This window comes from Cottoperca gobio, chromosome 24 (genome assembly GCF_900634415.1).
Source record: "Cottoperca gobio chromosome 24, fCotGob3.1, whole genome shotgun sequence".
Classification (NCBI taxonomy): domain Eukaryota; kingdom Metazoa; phylum Chordata; class Actinopteri; order Perciformes; family Bovichtidae; genus Cottoperca; species Cottoperca gobio.
The window spans coordinates 12168995-12188650 of record NC_041378.1 but is presented as its reverse complement, the minus strand read 5'-3'; the positions used below and the strand labels follow the sequence as shown (position 1 = coordinate 12188650).

General features: G+C 39.2%; 1 protein-coding gene and 1 long non-coding RNA gene across 2 annotated transcripts in view; one reads left to right on the top strand and one right to left on the bottom strand.

The window, feature by feature from the left end:
• The first annotated feature begins 7078 nt into the window (after positions 1-7078).
• On the top strand, positions 7079-9210 carry LOC115004024 (uncharacterized). The gene is made up of 2 exons (XR_003831722.1): positions 7079-7142; positions 7899-9210. It is a non-coding gene; the product is annotated as an uncharacterized LOC115004024 (long non-coding RNA).
• epb41l2 (erythrocyte membrane protein band 4.1 like 2) overlaps positions 8588-19656 on the bottom strand; it is a 53139-nt gene continuing 42070 nt past the window's right edge. The window contains 9 exon segments of the mRNA XM_029425997.1: positions 8588-11751; positions 12080-12194; positions 13531-13611; positions 14302-14400; positions 14713-14841; positions 16047-16640; positions 17014-17082; positions 18102-18302; positions 18851-19021. Of these exon segments, the coding sequence (XP_029281857.1) occupies positions 12090-12194; positions 13531-13611; positions 14302-14400; positions 14713-14841; positions 16047-16640; positions 17014-17082; positions 18102-18302; positions 18851-19021 (1449 nt within the window). The 3' untranslated portion in view covers positions 8588-11751; positions 12080-12089.

Here is a 19656-nt window from a genome sequence, read left to right as displayed (position 1 = left end):
TAATTGATTCAGTCTCAAATAAAAAGAATACATGGAGAGAAGAGGGGAAGATATCATTATTACTCTTAGGCACTTTTCCCTGTTCTTTCCTCTACTGCAGGGGTGCCCAAAAGGTCGATCGCAATCGATCAGTGTAGTGCGAGTAGATCACGCACCGTTAAAAAAATATATACATATCTATTCCCCCAACGGAACTCCCGCGCATTCACCACTGTTTCGCTCCCGCGCACACACTTAAAGTCAGAGACAGAGCGGAGGAAAGGAGAGGAGTGGAGTGAACTACGCCCCAGCACCCCCCCAGTCGCAGCATTTGTTTTTACAGATATATACATATTTTTAAAGAATGATACAATCTGTCATTATGCATGGGTAAATAAAGGCCAGAAACTAATGATGAGTAATTTTTGATTAATAATGCCTTATGTAAAAAATAATTGCATGATAAATGGCGACTTACGCAGACAACCAACCACCCACACATCAGACACACACATAAACACAACTACACTTATCAAACTGACGCTGCTTTGTAACCAAACCAGCCGACACACCGAAAGATGAGGGAGATATTGTCAGGACAGACAGACGAGGACCCAGGAGCGCAATTTCGAGATCAAGGTTTTATTGAAACACACACACACAACAGGACCTGAATGAGGCACGGCAGTAGTACAGTTCAGGGATATTCTAAACTCGTAGTCGTAAGGCGGAAGGCAAGTCGGGTTTACCGGGGCTGGAGATCAGAGTAGTAGTAACAGATCACAGATCAGGAGTCAGAGTTGAAAGCAGACAGGCAGACAGGCAGGCAGGCAGGCAGGCAGGCAGGCAGGCAGGCAGGCAGGCAGGCAGGCAGGCAGGCAGGCAGGCAGGCAGGCAGGCAGGCAGGCAGGCAGGCAGGCAGGCAGGCAGGCAGGCAGGCAGGCAGGCAGGCAGGCAGGCAGGCAGGCAGGCAGGCAGGCAGGCAGGCAGGCAGGATTCCGATGCAGGCTTGCAGATGATCTGACAAGTGTGGACAGGCAGGGAGAGGGCTCATGACAGATATTGTGATTCTGAGCGTTTGCAACCAAAACACCTAAAGAAAAATACGGGAGGCTGACATCCAAGTATGGTGGGATAAAAACATGAGAAAAGATCCAAAGTATTGAGATTAATAATGAGGATAAACTCTCTCTCCATCACGATCCCACAATCCTCATCCTTCACTGACACAACCTTGATTCAATTCACCTTCTGGGCTCTGCCAAGATGTCCATGGGCATATTATACGTCTGTGTGTGTGTGTGTGTATATATATATATATATATATATATATATACATATATATATACAGCTGCCCACTGCTCCTAATACTAAGAGGAGTCTACATTTGTGCAATGCTGTGTACATGGGTGACGATTACATTTTGATTTGATTCAAATCAGTCATTACCATTTTGTTCTGCAAACTTTTACCAGTAAATAATTAGCATAAGTATGGTCCTGTTTTGTACTGGTGCAAGTTTTCTGCAAACCTCACTAGCAACCATGAGTGGCTTGGCAGCAACAGTACACATGAGAAAACAAGTGAGAGAAAATGAAGCCCAACAGAATTGCTGGAGCTGTAAAGAACCCAAAAACAATCTTGTTTTCTTTTTTATATTTTGTTGTTTGTCCCAGACAAACTTGCTTAACGGTCCAAAATTCCTCCCAGGCATCAGGGGAGCAGTCTAATCTGATCTGGAGGAAACATTTAGCCAGAGTTATGGCTGCTCAGAGGAGGTTTTCCATGAGATTTTTAAACTTGAGTTTCACTTCCTCTTCCCGCTTAAATGTTTCATCATTCATGTTTAATAAATATTGCAGTTTGTCTCTTTTGTGGATTTCTTTTTCTTTATTTTTAAATTGTCGCTCTACTGATTTAATTAAACATGCCACTTTGGAATATAAAGTCAACTAAATACATTTAAAATCTCTTATCAAACCGAGACATAAAAACAACACAAAAACCCAAGTCTTTCTCACACAAGCCTCCATAAACTGATCAATAAGAGAGTGGGCACACACAAACACACGATACTGATCCCTAATTATTTCTTTGACCATGAAGTAGAAACACACACACACACACGCACACGCACACGCACACACACAGAGCATTGAGTGTAAATTCTCAGGAGCATAAACACAGAAAAAGACTGAGACACACACAAACAGTTCTTCTCCAAAAATGAACCCGTCATCTCTTGATCAATCAGAGAAACAACAAAGTGGATCAATACCATTGATGTTGATGATCTAGCCAGCACTTCTCACCAGCCAGAGCCACATTACGCTTGTTTGATTGTATCACCTCAGCCTGCTTTCTCTCCGCTGAGAAGAGACTAATGGTGTGTTTAATGAGTCTCCTCCACATGACAAGAGTACTGATGCTGGGATCTGAGTGAGCGAGTGTCAGACTACACCGAGGGCAGGGATACTTGCTAAGTTTCCAAGCGAGAACAAATATGCGTTTGGATTATTGCCAGCTTGTTAGCTTGTTAAGATGTGGTCAAATAAAACTGCAGGTGAAAACCAGAAGTGTGTCAGTGTCTAGAGACTTTTAGCAACATCTTAACACTAAGGTGGTTTGCATGTTAGCTTGGCAGCTAGCGAGTGGAAGAAAAGTAACCTACATTTGGAAATATATCTACACTCACAGTCAAATTATCATTTTTTATATATATCTATATTAGTAGTCTTATAAATTGAACTGAAAACTGATGGATCTCCATGATAATATAGGAAAATAAAAAATTATGAAACGCCAAAGCCTGCATAAAAGTAGAAAATTAACAAAAATGGCAGGAAATGACCTTTTTAATACCTTATATATATACTTTACCTTTACATTATCATTTTTCAAGTGCAATTCAAACGTGCAACAGAAAAGCTGCAGGTTAAAGCTGCTCTAATCAATATTTTTTATATCAACAATGGATCAGTTGACTATGTGTAATGTGAAAACTGTCGCTCATAGTGACAAACCTAAAGTCCGCAACTTTACGGTTTTGGTTTTTCGCTCTCAAAGCTGTCGCAACATGTTTTCAACAAAAAAAGCTCTTATATGCAAAATACTCTAACTGCCCAGCACCAAATGGTAAACGGATACAGTTAGCGACTAGCTGGTGAACATTGTGAAACATTTAGCAGCTAAAGAGTCACATATTTCCTTCAGGAGTCGGTAAAGACCAAAACAGATCTAATAGGAGTGAATATTTCACTTACATTCGCCAGGTGGTCTGAAACACAACTCCAAATAATCGCTTTATGTTGCTCTATGCCTATTGGATGAGAAAAATAAGCAAATGTTAGCTAACAAGTTTGCCATAAAAACCTAAATGTGGCGATATACAGTATGCCAGTGCTGTGTTTGCAGATTCTTCCCCACTGCAGGTTTAATATGGGATGACGTGTAGGACTCACATTTAATGCCACCTCATCGCTGCGCACATTAAAAGTATTCTCATCCACCTTTGAAGTCATTTATACATCACACTAAAAACAAAGACAACAGAGGGCGTCGCACTACATGTTGGATTTAAGCTTCAATATTAACCTGATTGTTGTTTCCTCCCTTTTCATTGTAACAATACAGCCAAGGTTGATGTTATCATTCCTGTTCTAAAGGAATCAAGACTGCCACTGATCAAAATGTTTCAGTGTCAGTTGGTGAAGATAAACAGACACAGAGGGAAGACAGAGAGAGAGAGAGAGAGTAGACAGAAGACAAGAGGGAGGAAGATAAGAGAAATTAGAAACCTATTCCAAGAGTGGGAACAAACGTGTGTGTATGTGTGTATGTGTATCAGTGAGTAGTGTGTGTTTTATGAAACAGTGAGTACAAAGGTCTATGGTTCAATGATCAAAACATTACTTGAGGCCCCAATGCTCACAGAATGAAAAAGTATCCGTCTACCCCACATTTTTCTGTTTGGAGGACTCTGGAACCCCCCCAACACTAAACACCATATCGTTGTACTGTATCTCTCACACACACACGCACACACACACATACACACACACACACACACACATACACACACCTGGCCCGTATAGCTAATCTTCTTAGCAATCACAAGGTTTGACTGTTGTAACAGAACAAAGTTCACATCGTCAACAACAGAGGTGGTATTTCTGCCAATGAGAGAGAGAGACGGGAGGAAAGCCAACCTAAAGAGACGGACATAAAAGAAAGACAGACATAAAAGGAGACAGAATCACAACTTTTACCTCTGGACTGAACAGACCATCTTTTCTCTGTGAGGAACTATTCTGTGGATTATCTCACTACCTTCAGCGTTGAAACCTGATGTGACACACCGACACTGACTGAATTTAAAAACACTTTTAGGTCTTAAAGTTATGTGACTGACATCTCAAAAATGTCAGCTCCACTCAATTCCTGACTACTGAAGACAACTTCACTAGCAGGACAACGATGTATTAGCTCACTGATAATATTTGGGACCCATCTGTAACTCATTGCCACCTACATCCATTCAAACTCTCTTTCTGGGGAACCTCAAAACTGTAAGTAGATATTTTGAAACATACTAACAACTGTCTAAGTGATGACCGTGCCTTTAATAAACCAAGACTGCGTTTAGGTAGGTACTTGTTTAGGGGCACTCTGACCTGCACATGCGTGAATCTTATTGTGTTTTCCTATTTCTATTCCATTCAAACAGTAGGGAAATGACACATATGACCATTAACAAAAACTAGAACAACCAATACTACAGTGTTTTGCTCTTAAAATGTGTTTAAATTAGGGCTTGATGATATGGTTGAAATAAATAGCATGATAAACACATTTACTCAATACGTTTCATGTATGCACGTATAGTAACATCGAACTGATGTTCACAGGACTGAACTGCAAGCTCATGTTAGCGGACTTTGAAAACAAAAATGTATTCCTTTAAATGTCTCATACCACATTTTAGTTTGCAAATTAAGTTTAAGACTTTAAAATATGTGTAATCACCACTGAAAACCAATAATCTGATGTGATGAAGTGTTTCACTATAGTTCATATCAACGTAACAAAGATGAAACATAGATTCTTCTACACTTAATTGTGCGATAAAGTGAAACTACAACTACATTATTTTCCTTCATGTCATTTTGAATGTTAAATCAATTGGTATTTTTTAAATAGAATCATGGCCAAGTGTGCCACGCTGTGACTCTTTTCACAATCATCTTTACAATGCTCAAATTACTCTAGTTGAGTAAAAGTACACTTGAAAGTATTCGCTTTTGTTTTACTTAGTAACCGCTTGCTACAGTATATTCTTACAAATACTTTCTAACTTACTGAAGTAACTTTAAAGAATATTCTCCCACCGTACGGACCTTTTCAATTACTACAATATATCTCCCCATGTAGGTAGGACTCACTGAGTCATTTGAGTCACGCTATTAAAACAACTGTTATATGTGACATAAAAGTCTAAGAAACTTTGACTTTTAAAGCATTTAGCCCAGTTTTAATCTTGTTGTCTTTTGACCGTCACATCACTCAATGAAGTGTTTACTGAAGTGTTACCTGATCGTACTTCAGGTATCATATCATCACATTACTTTGACTTCCCTTTTTCTCGGTTTGCGCCCCCCCCCAGGCAGGAGCAGTATGGAGGTGCTAAGCGGCCCCTGGGCTGATCTGGCTCTGTTCCTTCGACGGACCATCACGCAGACAGACAGAGAGACGGACAGCTTTCTTCCTCTCTGGCTCTTTGGCCTGCTGCTGTTCCTGGCTGTCTGTCTCCTGCTGTTGCAGCTGATTATCTACCTCAGCTGGAAACTCAGACAGGGTAAGCAATGTCATTACTTTTAAATCTCTTACCCATGTCCACATCTCTTGCTAATGTTATATTTACTATGGTGCTGTGTAGCTAAATGGATGTGTCTTTCTCCAGGGCCACGCATACTATAAATAAACCCATCACCACACTGCAAGGAGTTTTGCATAAAAACGTACTTCAAAGGGGAGATTTTATTGCATGCTATCAATCACAATAACTAACACTACACGACATGCCAATGTCAAGAAAATATTGTAATTTTATACCAACATCCACGGCAAAATAAAATATGAAGTACTCCATTGCTTCTGCAAACACACGCAGACAACCAACTGTGTCTTGTAGACGTCTCATATTCACATTGTCAAAACCCGACAACTCATGTCACTACCAGGTAGGAAAAATGTCTAGAGGCCCCGAAAAACAAGCTACATTCTAAATAATGAAAAAGATCCAAAATAGGCTAAGAAAAGCAAGTGACATTTTTAGGATGAAACTAAATACTGTGAAGATACTATTCACGGAGACGATTAGTTATACTGGTTGGGTTTGTGTGAATGTGTGAATGTGTTCATGTGTGAAGGTCTGAAATATAAAGTGTGTGTTAAAGACGATCAGTGCAGGTTTCAGGGTCCTCAAAGCATGGAAACATTGGAGAAATTGCTTTTCTTTCATCTGTGTGTGAGTGTGTGTGTTATGATTACAAGTGTAATAAGGGGAATTAGACACTTTTGTGTTTTGCTTTGACATAACATACAGGCACACTGAGTCATAGACACATCCAGCAAAGATCATGAGTACTACTGGATATATGAAAGTGAAGATGACTTTTATAGACTTTCTTGAGATTCGTCTCAATTTCTGATTAAATATATATATCAGTTCAGTTTGTCCCGATTTATATTGTACGCAGCCATTTTAATACCCACAAAGTTTGTCCATTGTACAATTTTGATTAATTCCTGTAGGAATGAAGAGGCTTGAATCAATGGACATATCGTAAATGCAGAACATCGGTGTGTCAATGGGCATCAACTGCTCTTTATTCTGAGGCCAATTATAATTAATTATGACTAGCACAATATTACACATGCAGTTTACCGTTTGTCACTGGTGAAGAAAACTATTTTCTCTGTAAAAGTAAATAATAATTATAATTAAGTAATTAAATCACCTGAAGACAGATGCGACAGTTGGGTAATTGATGGGTTAACTACCTCACTTTTCTATAAACTCCCTCAATAACGTGGTGGTCCTCCTTGCTGCCTTTTCCCGGTTGATTTTTGTGAAGAGACGTCCAAACCGCCAAACCACAGGGGTAAACGCCCATCTTTCAAGTTTCTAATAAAACAGGCCTATTTCCAGCAACAGGAAGTGAATATCGTATTTGTAAACTATGCAAACTCTAAAAATGACTAACAACAGGCTAGAAACTTGTTATATTCAATAATGTTCAGCTAACTAACAGCTAAGAGTTAGCTTAGCTGTTAGCGCTAGCTAAGCTAACCTTGTTAAAAATGTTAGCAAAGTGGATGTAGCCTATCAATGCAATATATCTAAGTTTAAGTTAACTAGCACACGTTTCTGTGGTAGCTTATACATGGGAACTATTGCTATATCATTTAATGCAACTTAATTAAGGCTACATTTTAAACAAAAAGTTAAACTATACATTTATTTTATTACCTACCGTTACACCTGTAATAAGAGGATGAGTAGAGGGATTCTCATTGCGCATGCGCACTGTAAATGGAAATCAGTTTACTCAGTTTCCTCTGTAATTAAACATAATTATAATATCAACAGCTTTGCAGACCTACCAGATGAATGCTTGTATACTAAGACGATGGTCACCTCAAGCTAATTAGTAATTTAACACATTTAAAAATTAATTGGTCAACGGGCAATATACCAAGGATAAGAGCTGAAACATAGACTACTGTGTAACTAAAGCAGTTAGTACTTCCATGTTCCCAAATGTATTGTTAAGCCTATTATCCATGTAGTTTGTATTTTGTGAGCATCTTCATCAGTTTCAAACATTGCTCTGATTTTTATTTTATTTTATCCACAGCTGAGACGGATCTGTTGGGGCAAGACAGGAGCGCCATCTACAGGCAGATGTATAGAAGTACACACCAGAGGAGGAGCACTGGGTCGCACTCTCACACCTGAAAGCTCACACACACACGCACACGCACACTTCATAAACAGACAAGACACTGAAAAGCTGCTGAAATGAACACTGTTCTGATTATTTCAAGCAGTCCTGCTCATCAACACGGACATGTCTACTTATCTCAGGCAAAATGAAGGTGCCTTAAGAAGATGAATGTTGAAGACTGTAAAGAAAAAACATCGACTGTGAAAATGACTAGTTTGTTGTTTTTAAAACCCTCAGGGAAATCTGGAATATAACTTTCTCTGTCATCATTATGAAGCTAAAGACATCTCTTAAAGCTGTATTTTCATTTGTAAATTCTTGTTTAAGTTTGGGACAAAGTTTGAGAAACTGTCACCCTGACATTTATTTTCTTTTGCAAAATTGTAAATGTTTCATTATGCCAAAAACACTAGACACTCATTAGTTTTATGAATCTTAACTAGCAGGATCAAAGAATAATTAACAAATGAGATCTGACCAACACATTTCAGAGTATAACAATCCTTTATTTAAACAGTGTTACACAGGGGAGGAGTGGCTGTGCGTGGGGGAGACACAAGACAATTAAGCTGCTAGATAGAAAAACCCTACCGGTGATCATTGGTTGGCTAAAGCGGGAATGATGAGGCAGCTGTGGTTGGTTTTACAAGATGTGTTTCTTTTTTTCTTTTTCTTTTTACAAAGTTTTTGTTGGGAGTTTTTAAATAGTTAAAATACAAAATGGACAGTTTTAAAATCAGCTGGCGTAGAATCAGTTGCTCGGATTGACTATGAAGCTGCCACTGTAAGTACTGTCTGTGCTGTGCTGTATCTTAATAAATGTTACTGATGGCAAGACATACATTTTTTGATTGCATTTTAATTAACCTCAAATACAATTCCAACATTTTGGAAAACCAGACCGCAGCCGCACTAAAAGCTCCTGTGATTGGTTAAAAGAGCCCAGACCCCTGAAAAGAGGTTAAACCTGGAGCTAAAAGTACAAAGAAGAAATGGTGGCAGACAATTTGATTTATAGTGGTGTGTTCCTCCAATGTCAAACACACTGACAATATTAAAAATATCCAATAGAGCGCACATTAAATCCCATCTTTCAACAACTAGATCAGTTTCACAGAGAAAATTAAATCTACAAATACAGTTGTTGTGATATAACCAATGCTTTTTAAGTGATTTCTTTTGAAACAGTGAAAGCTTCCAAAGCTGCCTAGCGTTGCACGGTTTGTTTAAAAAAAGAAATTCTGCTGCTTTGTGGCTTTGCAAGAGCGTTAGAGATTAAAGCTTCCCCCTCATCTGGAATGTACTTTAACTGCATAGAAGAGGTCAGGCCAGTGTTTCCCAATAGAAAGCCTAGACAGTCAACCACTCCATCGTATGGACATGCCTTAGCCCAGAAAGAAAGCCATAAACTTGAGAAAAATTAAGCGGTACGGGGAGAATGTGCGTTAATATTTAAAAAAAAAAAGATAAAATCACTAATTCAAAATGCCTCTACGTCCAGTCAGACTGGAGGGTTAAGACAAATCTAGGCAGGTACAGGTGGAATGTTTTTCATATTAATCTGCGGCACTTCTTTACGATCAATTACATTTTAAGAGAATATTTTTTTGTTTTTCCCGCAGCTCACACTGAAAATCTCTTGACGACTAAATGCACTAGACCAAGCACCTGGTTCTAACCCATTTAATGCATTTTACGCAAAGTCACATTTTTGTGGAACATTCGGGTAATAGGACATCAAAAATGAATAAAACATCAAGGGGTTTCAAGAGCAATTCAAAAACCCTCGGATACGCTTCCCTTTAAGCTGCATTTTGCAGTTATGTTGTAACTGCTTCTGTTCGTAGAGTACCGGCAGAGTGTTGAATGTTGAACAGTTCCAAAAAACATATAAAACTTACTTTAATGCTGAAGAATATTTGGTTGCGGGGAAACAGTTACAACACAGCCGGCGGCGTCAGGTCGTAGATAATCTTATCTAGACGTACTGTATGAGCCGAGATAATCTGTGATCTACACACTCTCAAACCAATCAACGCTGTAGCCTTCTATCTAGACTTGCTCAAGATAAAAATGTGTGAAGACATGCTCAATTTAATCCCAGATCTCATTATATCTAGCAGGGTTCGTTGGCATTATCTAGTCTGGTAGGAAAAGAAGCTGGGCGTGAAATTAAGTGTTGAACTATGACGACAAACAGGCTCTGCTAAAAAAAAAAATCCATTATTCTGAATTTGGGACTGTTTTTCAAGTTACTGTATGTCCTCATTTTGGTACCTGTGCTTAAATAGCAGATTGTATTAAGCATTTTAAAACAGCTTTAACTCACTTCAGGATGCAAAATAACATGAGATTAACTTGCTAACATGCATCAAATTCTTTTTCACTCCCAAAGTTGTTAGTTGGCACTACACAATGCCACCTCTATCTCCCAATTATCCTTTAGTTTACTGGTCCTCTCTCCCAATCAAAAAGTCAGTTCACTGCTCCCTTGCTTCCCTGGGGCCCAATAGGAATGGCTAGTGTCGTACAGTGGGCGGGCCCAGGGAGAGCGTTTAGCTAATTAAAAGCTGCATTGCTGCTCCCAACTATTAACCTTAACTTTTACTGTACACAAGTTGTATATGACAGCTTTACAGTCAGTTCATTTTCAGTCAATTTAGTAAAAATGTATTCTTTAATACAGTAAAACTTACAAATATATCACAAGGAATTAATCCCACTTGTTTTTGGCTTTGTGAGCCTAATTAATGTTCCTTCCATTCCCACCTACTGTAAATGGTAAAACGTCTTCTCTTCTTAGAGCGGAGTAAAAAGTGAATTGAACTGAAAATGAACTCACTCATCAGCTAGTCGACAAACAAGGAATGTGGATGAATAATAACTATACTTACAGGAAAAAAAAAAGACACAATCATAAAAATTCAAAAAACCTGGTTGATTGTTTTTACTGCGAGATTTTAAGCTACAGCTCCCTACTTTCTGTAACTGTTAGTAATAAAATGTGCTAATGTGACGCGGCTGGTTCTAACATTCATTTGAATGCGTTTTAATTGTTTTATTTAATTTAAAAAACAAAAATAAGCAGTTCTTACTTGTTACTGTAAAAAATGAATTACTGTGTTATATTATGTTACTCTCTGTTGACACATAATGAAACGAGGGAGGGAGCTGTAATTTAACAAATTCCTTTTTTTTCTTTCTTTTTTTTTGGAATGCACCAATACGTCAAATTAATTACTAAAAAGATAAAAAATCTTTCTCTGTTCGAGATCACCAGCACCAACCTAAATTTGGTTTGAATTTTGAGTGAGTGAGTTATTGAAGGTCACTGAAATAATCCTTTTATCTCATCAGGATCGGTGCATTCCTGCAGCTTATAAGTTTGCATTACATGACAGACACACTATCTCTCTTTTTGTAAAACAGTTAAAAGAAAAGAAACACTATTAAAAAAACAAAAAAAACACGCTACAAATGTTAAGCTAACGAAGTGGTTCTTTTCTGTTCCCTCGGAAAGATTGTAATTTTTTTTCTTTTTCTTGCTTTTGGAGTGAGGGATTCAGATGCACAACAGACATGTAAGAAAGACCGACTGGGAAGAGATTAGCAACTTCTCTCCGTTTGTCTACTCCTCCTCCTTTCTGTTTTCCAGCTCTTCTTCTTCTCCTCCTCCTCTTCAGTCAGTCAAGGTTGGTCGTCGTAGGGTGATGGAGGTCGCTCGACGTCAACAGAGAAAACAGTCACGATGGGCCCTTCAGCTCTGGGAAAACAGAGGTGGAGGCAGTGAGTCTAGAAGGGTGGTGGGATGATTGGCACTCAACATTAGTTTTCCTACTCAAAATACTTCCTTTGTACTCCATCAGTCACTGCCCACCTTCCCCTAAATGTAATGTTCCTTTCTCTTCTTTCAACTATTTTCGCATTATGATGGCTGATGGTTTTAGCAGCTTCATGTGTGGGAGTTTCTGTTCCATCATTCTTCAGTAAATAAACCACTATATGCACCCTCACTGCTAAAAAAAAAAAGACCTCCAATACTTTCACCATGAATAATAATAATAATAATGCGTTACTATTATTATTATTACCTGCGTTCAGTCAATCCTCCTCCTCAGCCAGTTCAGTTTCTTTATGAACCACCACTCTGGTAACAGACATGTCAGGATGTTGCTCTTTGGCCTCCTTAATAGCCTGGGCCAGTGCCTGCGGTACCGAGGGGCAACCACACAGTGGCAGCACCGAGCACAGCAGGCAGTGCAGGAGGTGGAGGGAGGGAGGGAAGGAGGAGGGGAAAATGATGGAGTTAAATGAAAAATTAAATAAGAAGCATAAAGAAAAGGACAATAATGCTGGATTTACGATCGATGTGACTTGTGTCATTTTATTTCTTCCAGTTGAAGTAAAATGGCTTCAGACACATCAAGTGGAAAAAGAATATATTTCTTTAAATAAATCCCATTTCCAGCTAAATGTAAATCCAGCGAATCAAACAAGACAGAGAACTTAAACAAAGCAGTGGACGCGGGATCATGCATAAAATGCGGACCTGAGCAAAAACAGTTCTGTTTCTTCGTCAAATATTTGAGATTTATTTTATTTTATTTATAATACATTTTCAAACAAACTTAGGCCAGGGTTTAAAACTATTATTATTATTATTATTATTATTATTATTATTATTATTTTTAATCAGAGGAGTCTGTATGTACAATGAGACATATATATATATATATATATATATATATATATATATATATATATATTATATTGTCTTGAATGAACAGTATAGAAGCTGTAGCTCATTTTTAAGGCAACACATAAGTGATGATGGTTGCAAAACAGACCTGGCAGAATGGCCCAATCACCTCTATAATTGGAGGACAAAGTGACTAATAGTTGGCTATTATTAGGGAAACCGATCAGGATGTAAAGGTCTTTACATTTTAACTGACAGTCTGCACTTTCATAGTTCATAGTTACTTGAAAAGATGTCAGTGTCATTGCCCAAATACACTTTGACTGAACTGACTTAGATGTGATCTCCACATGTAGTATTCATCACATCTGGAACAACAACAAATCTTAACAATCAAAGACAAAGACAGAAAATGCAACTAACCAAGACAAGCAACAAAATCAGACACGGCGTGGCAAACACAAAAAGGTTAAGACGCCATTTTTTTCAGATATATGGATGAGTAAGTGAAGAGATGGATGTAGCGGATGATGACATGTGGGCATCTCTAATAAGTGATTAATAAATTAAAATATTGTATTCTGACTGAGAGCAATATGATAGACGTGTCACAAGGCATCTATTTGTTCCCTTAAGCAACCACAAAGATTTTTACGGTCATTATTATTTCTCTAAAGATTTCTCAATTCTAAAAACAAAAAGTAAAAAGATGAAACATATGGAACTGTGCACCTGGATTACACTTCTGCAAAATGATACTTCAGACGCATCTGGTCAGAATAAAGCACGTAGCTGAAATACCAAACAAGGTGTAAAGATGCACTGCGCGACTGGAACACTAACCTGGTCGTGGTCGATGTCACAGTCACCAGTAATGACGATGCGTTTCTCAATTCTCGTCTCTGATAGGCCGCCCTTTAACGTCTGCAACAAAATACACAAAAAATTATAATGGGTTCATTATGAACTTTTTTTTTTTCCATCTTTGAAAACAGCTTGAAAAAAAGTTTTGGCATTTTGTGTTTGTTGTTGAAATACTCGTGTCGGCCACAAGAGGCTGAAGTGCACCGCTACCACATGTTATAAGTAGGACTAAAAGCATTCATTCAGAATTTCTTCAAGGCTGCTGAGATTTGAATTACAAGAGCAAACCCTCCTGACAACAACAACAACATAGAGTCTCTCGCTTTCATAGATGAAAGAGAAAGAAATGAACTTAGAAAGATTATCCTGGGAAAACCTTTGATTTCTCTTAAATCATAAACACAGGAGAGAAAAGTGAAATAGAAAATGGATCGGCAGAATGTTTTTTTCTCACTTGCTTCTCAGGTCTTACTTATAAAGCAGATAAGACAGAATATCACCAAACATCAAGAACATTAAGTTAAATAACAGAAGAGTGCTAACACTGTAGTATGATACCGTAACCCGTAACTGTATATATATTTAAAACATCAATGTGTATGGTACTAATCACTGAGACGGTTAGTTATACTGGTCCGGTTTGTGTGTATGTGTTCATGTGTGAAAGATAAAGTGTGTCTTAAAGACGATCAGTGCAGGTTTCAGGGTCCTCAAAGCAAAACATCTGTGTGTGTGTGTGTGTGTGTGTACCTTGGTAATGTGTGTGGTTGTAGTAGTACACAGAGATTCAGAAGTGATCGTCTGAGCAGTCATCAACACTCCAGGCTCGCCATCGCCGTTACCATCCAACTGAGGAGGCAAAGAGAGATCATTAGTTGTTCATTACCAATTAGAATAAACCCGTTGGATGTCAAAATAAACTTTTCTTACAAACTTAGTTCTTCTAAAACATGATTTCCCTGAGGAAGAAGGAATGAAATAACCACGGCATGCACTGTTTCTAGGAAAGAAGCTTTTTGGGACATGCTTTCAAAACAAAAAACCTCCATTAGCCTTAAAATAACTATAAAATCTAAATGTTTCACACACACACACAATATGAATGCTGACACACGAAAAGACTAAATAAACAAAAGCTCCCTGAGTTTCGTAAGTGTGCACCTGTGCGGCTTCGTATGTGATGGTCTTGGTTTCCGTATGTACGATGGGCACTTCTTTTGTAGCTATCTCAGTTTTCTGGGCTGCAAACGTGTCAGATATAGTCACCATTTCTGTCTTTACCACAGGTGGCTGGGGAGGGATGAGAGAGAAGTGAAGGGGGGGGGGGGGGGGGGGGGGGAGGTTGAAACAAAAGAGGGTTAATACAATAAACCTGAGACAGTTAAGGAAACGTAAGGAAACACTAGCTTTGGAAAGTAACTTCTAAGTCAATCAATTTACATAGGTTTTTTTATGGTTTGAAATATCAGGAAATAAAAATGTAAATGTGTAATTTACTAACATCAAACAAAGTATTTATTGTATTGAAAGGGAAGTGATTCAGTGGTACACATAGCAGTAGTTCTAGAGAATATAAAACACAATATATAATAATATAACAAATGCAGCAAAATCCATGCAAAAGAAAAATCAAGAGCTTCCAAAAGTCATGCGAGTCAACACCACGAAACGCAGAACACGACAACGACTACTTTCAGGAATGCACAAGCGACAGCTACAACAGCAGCACACGACTACGACAGCCATCTTTGGTGTCAACTCAAAGTACGACACGGCACAAACATGCATAAAAACACGAGCCGGTAACAAACAAGCGATGCTCAGATCGATTGATATGTAAATAGCATGCACAGATGACATTCAGATGAGTGGTTGGCAATGATGATTTCCACAATACCGTTACCATAGTGACCGTGACGAGCCAATTGAACGCTAACAGAGAGCAGCATCACTGCCAAAACACGTGGAGGACACACACAAGCACACGCACCAAAAAAGGTGAAATACAGCATGCAGAGCAAACAGATATACACCTAAAAGCATCATGCAGGCCCCATTTACTTCACAACACTAACAGACAGTAGGAGGCAGTAACACCACACTATGTGAGGCAGGAGTGAACTTGGCATGTTGGGAATGGTGTGATGATGATAACACAGAAATTAAATGATGTGAATATGGTGAAAATCAACATAAAAGACTGAAATCATTTGTGTCGTGGATGGTAACTTGACACCAACACACAAAAACACTGGTGATGAATGGCATCATTAAATGAGCTCCTCAGTCTGTTTTAACTCTTTGGTTTTAGGCTTAAGAGGAAAGGACACAACATGAAGTGTGAGGATGTACATGGGGCTTAAATATTCACGCAAAAGCAGGAAGGAAACCGGCACTGTGGTAAGCAGGAAGGAGAAAGAATAGCGGGTGTTTTCTACAGTTGGTAGGATGGATCAAAGCCCGGGGAGGGGGGCTCTGCAGTCGCCCCACTTTACCTCAGAGCAACAAATAACCTGGGGCCGGAGTTCTGCTTCGACCAGAGAGGCTTCTCCGTTCATTTTAGGCTCTTCCTCTTCCTCTGCGAACATCCCGGTCACGCTGTCCTCTGGCACAGCGTGACCATTGGGAGTTTCGTCAAATGTCGTCATTGGATCATCGGTGCTCTCAGCTTCTTTCTCCACCTCTGCATTCTTCTTCTCTGACTCTGAGGCTTCTTCCCTGGACTCCTCTCCCTCTCGACCGGTCGCCTCTACAGTTTGGACTTCAGCTGGAAGGGAAGGAGCGTCTGGAACCGACAGACTCTTCTCCTCCTCCTCCTCCTCTTCCTCCTCTGGTATTTGTGTGTGGCAGATGGACACGGAGACATTCGGATGGTACTCCGCTTCTTCCTCACTCTCGCTCTCGGATGAAACGCTCTCCTGCTTTGCCGCTTTCGCTTCCTCCGCTACCACTACTTCCTGCTCCACCGTCACTTCCTGCTCTCTTGTTTCCTGCTCTGCATGCGGGCCCGTAACCGTGACAAGTCCAGGTTTGGGTGCTATGGAAACCTCTTGGACGACAACGGTTTCTTCAATTTCAACTTCGGCCGTCTATACACATACATACGCACGCACACATGTACACGTAGTGCACGGACACACGCAATGAGGTGCACACACATACACAACAAACGCATGGGGACAAAAAAAAAAAAAAAAGAAGCATAACATAATCATTAAACATAAATAAAAAGTTAATTAATACACAACAAAAATCAGGAATAAAAGAAAAGAAGATGAAAATGTTCAACTGTGGACAAAGAGGCACAAAGAGAGTGAGAGGAACAACCAGGAAGACAAATGAAAAGAATGGACGGCTGTAGTAGGAGCAAGACATGTCAAGCTCTCAGTGGGAAAATGGAGGTTTGAAGGAAACGTCGTGAGTGAAAGGCTGGATGGATTAATCAAAGAAAGTTAGGAGCACCTTTGCAGGTTCTTTGGTATCAGAGATCGTGTTATCAGCAGCGGCGTCTTCCGCTTGTGGCGCACTCTCCTGCATGACAGACAAGTTACCATGACAATCATTAATCACACAGGCAGTGACATCATCATTGTTAACTTAGCGATATTGCAGTAATTGTTATGACAGCACAGGGGAAAGGGTTGAATACATTATTAGGATTCTCCATCTTTCCATCTCCATCTCCCTCTCCCTCTTTCATGCACAATCATGTATCAGGTTAATTGCAGCAGGCGTAGAAGAGACGGAATGAAAAGAGTTGAAGAGAAGAATAGAGGAATAAGAAGATTCAGGGTTAGACTCAATGAGAAATATCCCCCATCAGAAGTTTATCTTAAAAAGATAAAATAAAAGAAACATGGCATTGAAGTCAGCAGTTCTTTGAGATGAATGACAAAACATGGCAAACTAAATGATTCAATCAAAGCAGGATATGGTTGAGGGGGGGAATTAGAGCGAGAAAATAGATATGGAAATAGATAAATAGAGAGAGAAAGATATAGAGAGAGTAGATATATAGATTAAATATATAGATAGTATAGATATATAAATATATTATAAGAGTATATAGAAATATATATAGATATAAGAGATATATATAAAAGATAGAAATATATATAGATAAATATATATATATATAAATATATATATAAATATAAATATAATAAAGATAAATATATATGAAATATATATATATATATATATATAAAAAAAAATTATATATACATATATATATATATATATATATATATACACACACATATATATATATAAATATATACATATATATGTGTATATGTAGCAGGCATTCTCAGTGGTTGTTTTTTTTTAGATTAGATTTATCGTGCTCATTATTCAGGATGAATGGTCCCCGATGCAAAGTGACCATTCATCCAGCATCCACAGCAGGCATTATGGACAGCTTGCATTTCTTTAGTGTTTTATGAACACATCTGGCATCTTTAATTAACTTAACCATTACAAGATGTCTGAATTTACTTTCATAGACTGCACTGAAAGTAAACAAACTCCTAAATGTTCAGTAGCAGCACCTCAGAGGCAGATAATGTAGCAGTTGAGGAAATAAGAAGCCCGTGCGGAGCAGCGGTACTGCAGACGGCAGTGGAAGTAGTAGACGTGGTTATATCAGCATCTAGAGTTGGTTCGGGAATACTGCAGGCAGATGGAGCTGAACAAAAGCCAGTGCCAGAGTGTCTACTGAAAAGTACAGAAGCTATCTCCTCTTCAAGGCTCTACAGCAACACACAGAACGCAGGAAGAGAAAAACAGGCAACATTTGAGGAGACAGAGAAAATAAATCCCCAAACACGGCATTAACACAAGACAGAAAAACAAACACACATACAGAAGAAGTACATCATAAGTTAATTAAAGAGCAGCCATGATTTATATCTCTACCTCTTGTAACGATTATATAAACCAGAACAGAATAGATCAGAAACCAGCAGAGCATCACATCGTAGACACAGCAGAATAAAACTCTTGTACTGCAGGAAAATGTATGCAAGTCCAGCTGAAAAGGGATTAAGAGTTGGAGCAGTGCGACAGAGACAGTTCCTACAGAAGAAGAAACCCATACAGTCCATTAAGTGGTGTGTGAGCTATAAACAGGTCAGGAAAACCGCACCGTGGCAAAAGCATCAAATGAAAAAGTCTCCTTGCAACAGTTTTGAAGCACTGCAATTGTCTGCAGAAAGAGCATTACACCAGAACAAATGTTTGTAAGTAGAAAATGCCCCCATGCTTCCTTTCTGACACAGACACATCCAGACAGACGTACCACTTGCTGTTGCTGTTGAATACGTATCGTTGGAGCGGGAGAGGAGGTGAGACGTTTCTCCCACTGGTTGGGCTGAGGAGGAGAGGGAGGCGGCGCCTCCATAAAGGAGCGTTTTAGCTGGCTAATGCTAGCTTGGTGTTTCAGAACGTCTTCTTGGGTCTTATCATGGTCCTAATGAGGGAGCGGAGGGGGAGGGAAGAAGGGGGAAGAAGGGGTACAGGGGAGGTGGAGAGTAAATGAGATGAGTATGGATCAATGAGGATGGGTGAGGGGTGGGGTAAGATTTGGGGTGCGGGGGCAGAGGTGGGAAGGGTAGGAAGATGGGAGATAAATGAGGGGAGAAGGTGAAGGAAGAGGAAAGAAAAAGAAATAGATCAGAGGAAGAAGAAACAAATGACAGTAGAGCGGTGATAGGTGAAGGCCGTGTTCAAAGGAAAGATGACCGGATGAAGAGGAAGAAAAATGTAATAGGAGAAGGAATAAAAGAAAAGAGGAGGAAGGGAAGGAGAGAGGGAAGAGTGTGGGAAGGAGGGAGGATGAAAAGGAGAGAGGGATGGGGGGGGGGGGAAATTCGGTTCAACAGGTCATAGGAACATTAGTCTGTCAATCAGGAGGAAGACGAGATGGATGCCATGCCTCACTGGAGCCTCGTTTAAGGGGTCTGAAATCTTAAATTTGGCTTTTTTTAATCTATATTTTTTTCAAATATGTGTAATTTTGAGTATTTATAGGCAGGCCGCAGTGAAACAGGGCCTCTCCATCTTGTTGAGGAGTTTGTTTTCCTTAAAATCAGGCCAGGAACAGCA